The sequence below is a fragment of the Bidens hawaiensis genome, unplaced genomic scaffold (assembly GCF_021521415.1).
Source record: "Bidens hawaiensis isolate Kalapana, Puna unplaced genomic scaffold, B.hawaiensis_p1.1 tig00009272_1, whole genome shotgun sequence".
In the NCBI taxonomy this organism is placed as follows: Eukaryota; Viridiplantae; Streptophyta; class Magnoliopsida; order Asterales; family Asteraceae; genus Bidens; species Bidens hawaiensis.
In genome coordinates, this window is record NW_027491684.1 from 533,127 (window position 1) to 540,096 (window position 6,970).

Genomic DNA, 6,970 nt, shown 5'->3' on the forward strand with positions numbered 1-6,970 from the left:
TTTATTATAAATATATTGTTTACAAAGGAATAGTGTCACGCTAGATATTCTGTCTAATCTTTATAGTTTTTAATTTGAGATTTTTTTAACCATCACTTATCCACATGATCTCCATTTCATCCTTATAAAAAAAACCATCATAGGTGAGATTAGTTGATAACCCCCATATCCTGACCTGGACCACCTATTTTTTTTTGTTTTTTGTTTTGTTTTTTGTTTTTTTACATCTGAGACTTCAATCAAAAACCTAATTTGTAAGTTGAAGTCTTTAAATATGTCCACTTAACCACTTAAGTCAGGAATAATTGACTTTACATGCCAATTTGATTCATCCTATTAGCTTCAATGTTAAATGTACATGTTAATTAGAATACCTACTACCCCATATCCCGTAACCACTTTGTATGAATGATTTTGTAAGTCATATTTAAATATAAAATGTAATCAGAGTATTTTGTACCTCAGCCTATAATCGGATTTTCTAAATAAACAGGGGGTTTTGAGAAAAAAAAAACTCTCATATACGCCCCACGTATAGGGCTATACGTGACCCTATACGCCCCGTATAGGGGCGTGGTATAGCCCTCCGAATAGCCCTACGTATAAGGGTGTTTGGTGTCCCTAGTAGAACCCTTAATTCATTGATATGACCTATGAGTATGTATATTATTTCACTGGACAGGTAGAATATAATTGACATGACCGAGTAGCGATGTACCAAAACCTGAATGGCTAAATCGCTTGCTTTTTTAATCCTTCCTTTTTTCCCCTCTAGATAATTCCATCTTTGAATTAGTAAAAAAGATGCCTAGTTACAAAACATATCATATAATTACTAAAATTAATTATTTTCTAATGGCTATGTTTGACCGGTAAGTCGTTTATAAACAAGTTGATTCATTCTGTCTTGGTTTGTGAACCGGCCAAATTGAAACGGGAAAAGAAAAACAAATGCTACTTGTTAGTTTCCTTCTCTGAATCTGTCTCGCATTAATTTAACTCCAACTTTTGGACATTTATAAGTTATAGCTTAATTTCATTTGTCAATAAACTCACATAATACGATCAACATGACTACTCCATACAATCTAATATTTTTTTTAATATTTTACATTTAAATAGAAAACATATATTGGTTTTAATTAAACAAAACCAACTTATGAAGCCATAAGCTTACTCGAGCTCACACTTTCAACTCGTTTTAAATAAACGAGTCAATCTAAACTAAACCAGCCTAACTCGACTAATTTTTAGCTCAAGCCAAACGCGACTCAGGTAGCTTGTTAAACCACCATACTCAAAAAGGTATTTAAAAACTTGCATCTTTGTAAAAAGGAAGGTACATACAACTTGTAACAATCAAAAGAAACTTGTTTTGATGGTGAAACAATAAAGAAAAAAGAAACAAAAAGAAAAGAAAAAGGGAAAAATCAATGACAAGATCTATATTACAAAAGAGGGCCCCACCATTATTGCAGCTACAAATACCCACTCCTTCTTTCCAATCGAACTCATTCATATTCATCATCTCCCAACCTTTCTTTCTTTCTTTCTTTCCCCTGTTTTCACTTCACCATTATCACCTCTTTCTGAAAATAACCACACACCAAACAAACTACCTTCAATCTTCCCAATAAAGTATTATTATTGTTAATCAAAATGGTGGACGTTGATAGAAGAATGAGCGGCTTAAACCCCGCACACCTCGCCGGCCTCCGCCGTCTCTCCGCCAGAGCCGCCGCATCGTCACCATCAACCCCACTCCCAGCTCGCAACAGCCTCATCTCCTTCACTTCCTTAGCCGACAAAGTCCTAACCCACCTTAAAAACTCCAACGTACGAGTCCACCAAGGCCTGTCGGAAACCGAGTTCGCCAGAGCCGAAGCCGAGTTCGGGTTTGCATTCCCACCCGACCTTAAAGCGGTTCTCTCATCTGGGCTCCCGGTCGGACCGGGTTTTCCGGACTGGCGGTCCACTGGGAGCTCACGACAACAGTTACGTGCCGCGTTGGATCTTCCTATCGCGTCTGTTTCGTTACATATTGCGAGAAACGCATTGTGGTCGAAGTCATGGGGCGTCCGACCCACGGATCCGGAAAAAGCGATTAAGATTGCGAGAAACGCGTTGAAACGGGCACCGCTTTTGGTACCGGTTTTTAACCATTGTTATATACCGTGTAACCCTTCGTTGGCTGGGAACCCTATATTCTACGTGGATGAGAATCAAATATTTTGTTGTGGGTTTGACTTGTCTGATTTTTTTGACCGTGAAAGAACAACTTTGTTTGTGAAGTCCGATGTTACGAAACAACGTTGTACGGGTGAGAAACATGTCGGGGCGCTGTCGGGTGTGAATCGGAGGAGTCTTGACGCGGTCGCGGGTGGTCGGACGCCGAGATGGGTGGAGTTTTGGAGTGACGCCGCCGTCGACCGCCGGAAAAGAAACTCGTACTCGTCATCCTCGTACTCATTATCCTCGTACTCGTCGTCGCCAGACCGGCTGTTTGAGATTCCTAGAACCGGGGTGCCGAAATGGGTGGATTCGTATGTGAAGCAGATCGGGTCGGTTTTGAAGGATGGCGGGTGGGCGGAGTCTGACGTGGCGGATATTGTGGGTGTGTCGTCTGCCGGAATATTTGACGGTTAGATGGTGTTGGTGGATAATCAGGCGGTGTTGGACGCGCTTCTTGTGAAAGCGAATCGGTTGTCGGAGAGTTTACAGAAGGCCGGGTGGAGCTCCGAAGAGGTTTCGGATGCTTTCGGGTTTGATTTTCGGCAAGTGAAAGAACGGAAGCCGGTGAAGAACATATCGCCGGAGTTAGTGGAGAAGATTGGAAGACTTGTGGAATCTGTCTCAAAATATTGACGGAGTTATCGCCGGAGTTTGCGGTAGCCGACAGACACCGATATTTTTTTATTTTATTTTTTGGAAATATATATTTTTTTATAGGAGTTAAAGAATAACAAAGCAATAAATTTGATTGTTTATTGGATTACATCGAAACAAAAGGCAGGCGGGCAATAAGCTGCGCCGCCACCCCTTTTTGAATCGCAAAACCCAATCTTTTAAAAACTATATTTGCTGATCTTGCTGATCTTGGAAATATGAAAATACGAAATGTATAATAATAAACTCCGTATAAAGAAAAGTGAAAAATTGAAAATTGTTAATCTTGAATACCAATTTTAGGTTATTAGATCCATGGTATATTTGTATTTTATTTTATAATTTCTATCTTAGTGTAAAAAGAAAATTTTATTTTCCCATTTCAACACCTTGAATTTGTAGAGATTGAGAGTCGTTGAGTTCAGGTTCATAGACGAGAAATTAAAAAAATTTGTAGCTCAAAAATACAGCAATGTTTATACTAAAATTATTTCATAATCAGTGCAAAATCAAGTACCAAAAAATCTCAAACCTACAAAAAAAAATTCCATGCTTCGCTATTGTTCATAATATTAGGGGATTTTAGTGTAAATAAATTTGTTGTTAAAAAAATAGACGGGAATAAGAAAATAACAAAAGTTAGGTTACTAATGAAGGAATGGACGTGTGGGGGGCTCTTTTTTGAAAGAAAAAGTATACGTTATGGATATCGAAAAAGCAAACAGTGGAACAACCTCAAGGATGCCGTTTGGTACTTCGGAAACGGTGTGTTGTGAGTTGTGATGGATAAAGTGAAGTGTGTTTCTGGGTTTGGGTGTGTTCATTAATAAATAAATAATTTGATGTGAGGGGACCGTGTTTCAGGTGGATAGTATGGGAAAAGGGTGTTGTTTGGGCGGTTCAACATCATAAATCAGATTTCATGTTAAAGAACTTATGTTATAAAGAGAATATTATGAAAATAAAAGGTAAATTATAATATTGTCCTTGCTTTTTCCATCTCCTTATTTCAAAAACGTCCAACCTTTTCAAAACTACTTGAAATGTCTCTTTGAAACATGGAGCTGTCGCCGGCTGCCACTGTTGTCTCCATTGCCGGCGACGGTTTGTGAAAAAAGTCAGAGCCGCGTCTTTTTAAAAGTTTGTCCTAGAGGGCGCGAGTCAAGATTTGCAGTCTTGGGAGTCGTCGAAACATATCTGAAATGACTTTGTCGGGGCGGCGTCATTGCGCTCAAACTTAGGAGGCGACGAAAGGATTCTAACTGTGTCTCTTGCATCGGCTACGCAGAGAAGTATGAATCATTTTCCCAAACCCTTCATCTTTCTCTGTCAACGAAATTAGAGAAGAAGTATGAATACATTTTGAGAAAGTCTATGGTTTTGTTAGGATTTGATGGAATGTTGGGAGGATTTTTAGGGAGAGAAAGCTTGTGATGAGAGAGGAAGCGAAGAATTTAGCGAGTATGTTCTTGACGCGATAAGTCCGGCTTGAAAATCAGCTGTTAATCAACAATGTTGGCCTAGTTCTACCCTTACTTTCACTTCTATGTTGTGTCTCCAGTCTTTGAAGGCATGTCGCCTTCGACTTGGAAATTCCTTGAGTGGTCTTCGGTGACGAAGACAATGAACCCAAAACACGCGTCGGCGACAGATTGTAAACAGGTTGGTCAGAGCCGCTAGGTTTAGGGTGACATTGTGATTTATTATTGGTTGTGCAAAAATCGTGATTACAACTAGAATATGAAGTGTTCTGACGTGCTTCAAATAATTTTGGACTTTAAATGGGTTTGAGGGACAAACAGATAATTTATCTCTACTAAAAGGAGATTATGAAAAATTTTCTTTATTATAAAAATAATTACGGGATAGCCTTGGTTTGTCTAGAAAAAATATATACGACCAACATCTATTAGGTTTATTGGATTTTAATAATCCTATAAACTGATATTGGCTGATAATTATCTTTATTCATTTTATCATCACCGATAGGCCCAAAATTTAAAAAAGTTGCTCCAGTGGCCCCTCGTTAAAAAGGACTTAACGATGCTATACCTCTTCCGAATTTCAGACTAATGTTTTAGGGCTTTTGATCGGAAGGAGGATGCGTGTCGATTGATATAAAACTTAGCTCGAAACGGTGTTTCAAAACGACGAAATAATGCTTCAATTCGGGTTTTTAAGTTTACAATTAACAAAAATCAAGACGTTTGGATCACCATTTCGAGCTAAGTTTTACATCAATCGACACGCATCCTCCTTCCGATCAAAAGTCCTAAAGCATTAGTTCAATATTTGGAAAAAAAATATAACATCGTTAAGCCCTTTTTTTACGGGAGACCATTGGGGGCAACTTTTTAAATTTAGGACCGCCAATGACGATAAACTGAATAAGGATTATTATCGGCCAATACCATTCAATAGGGATTACTAAAATCCAATAAACCTATCTATTATGAGAAGTATATAATCATAAATACAAATATTGTAGAGAATGAAGACATGGAAGGACCTACTCTTGATGAGGTTACGGGGTTTACCTGGGCCGTTGGGAGGTTACGGGGTTTACCTGGGCCGTTGGGTGAGTGTAAGCATTTGAGTTACCTAGGCGTCACATTTGCATGAGATATATCCTTCTCACACTCACATAGGAAAGGTGAGGGTGTTAATGTAACAAAATATTGTAATACTAGATTTTATCCCCCGTATTACGGGGGTTGTTTTATATTATTCGTTTTAAATATTTATATATGTATATTTGGATTTTAAGTTTATTTATTATAAGAAAGTTAATAATTAATATACTTGAGGTTTCATAATGAAATGGTTTCACAAATAAATGATATGTTATAATCCAGTTTAAAAGCTATCTGGGTTTGGTGATACTCATTACCAGTTTATTTTCTTTATTATAAAATTATTTCTTAATTATAAATAATATCTTTTTTTAAATAAAATAGGATATTAATTTTTAGTATATCCCTATTTTATAGGATTTTCATATCAAATATTTGATGAGGTTAATTTTTAATATAATGAGATGTTATAATCCGTTTAAGAGTTATCTGGGTTTGGTGAGACCTTACCTATGAATTCGTGTCAAATGCGTGAGAAACCTTCATTTACAAATAAAGTAATCTGATGGTCTAAGGAATTGTTATTTTACATTTTTCGTTTTTAATATTTATTTTTTGGATTTTAATTTTCTTTATTGTAAGAAAGTTAATAATATACTTAGGGTTTGATGATGAAAGGGTTTCATAAATAAATGATATGTTATAACCCGTTTAAAAGCTATCTGGATTTGGTGACCCATGACCCGCTTATATTTTTTTACTATAAAATTATTTATTAATTATAAATAATATCTTTTTCTTTTTAAATTGGATATTAAATTTTAGTATATCCCTATTTTATAGGATTTTCATATCAAATAATTGGTAAGATTAATTTTTAATTTAATGAGATGTTATAACCCGTTTAAGAGTTATCTGGTTTTGGTAAAACCCATACCCATGAATTTGGGTTTAATCAATGTGAGGCCTTTATTTAGAAATCAAACAATTTGGTGGCTTCCATAAAAAGGGGGAGCGACCATATCTGGATTTGGTGACCCATGACCCGCTTATATTTTTTTACTATAAAATTATTTATTAATTATAAATAATATCTTTTTCTTTTTAAATTGGATATTAAATTTTAGTATATCCCTATTTTATAGGATTTTCATATCAAATAATTGGTAACATTAATTTTTAATTTAATGAGATGTTATAACCCGTTTAAGAGTTATCTGGTTTTGGTAAAACCCATACCCATGAATTTGGGTTTAATCAATGTGAGGCCTTTATTTAGAAATCAAACAATTTGGTGGCTTCCATAAAAAGGGGGAGCGACCATATCTGGATTTGGTGACCCATGACCCGCTTATATTTTTTTACTATAAAATTATTTATTAATTATAAATAATATCTTTTTCTTTTTAAATTGGATATTAAATTTTAGTATATCCCTATTTTATAGGATTTTCATATCAAATAATTGGTAAGATTAATTTTTAATTTAATGAGATGTTATAACCCGTTTA

General features: G+C 35.8%; 1 protein-coding gene across 1 annotated transcript; it reads left to right on the forward strand.

The window, feature by feature from the left end:
* Window positions 1-1,624: 1,624 nt before the first annotated feature.
* On the forward strand, window positions 1,625-2,893 carry LOC143531852 (uncharacterized). The gene has a single exon (XM_077027060.1). The coding sequence runs from the start codon at window positions 1,660-1,662 to the stop codon at window positions 2,644-2,646; it is 987 nt and encodes a 328-aa protein (XP_076883175.1). The 5' UTR covers window positions 1,625-1,659; the 3' UTR covers window positions 2,647-2,893.
* Window positions 2,894-6,970: the final 4,077 nt, after the last annotated feature.

Excerpts from the sequence above, each read along its gene's own strand:
- LOC143531852 (XM_077027060.1), top strand. The coding sequence starts at position 1,660 with ATGGTGGACGTTGATAGAAGAATGAGCGGCTTAAACCCCGCACACCTC.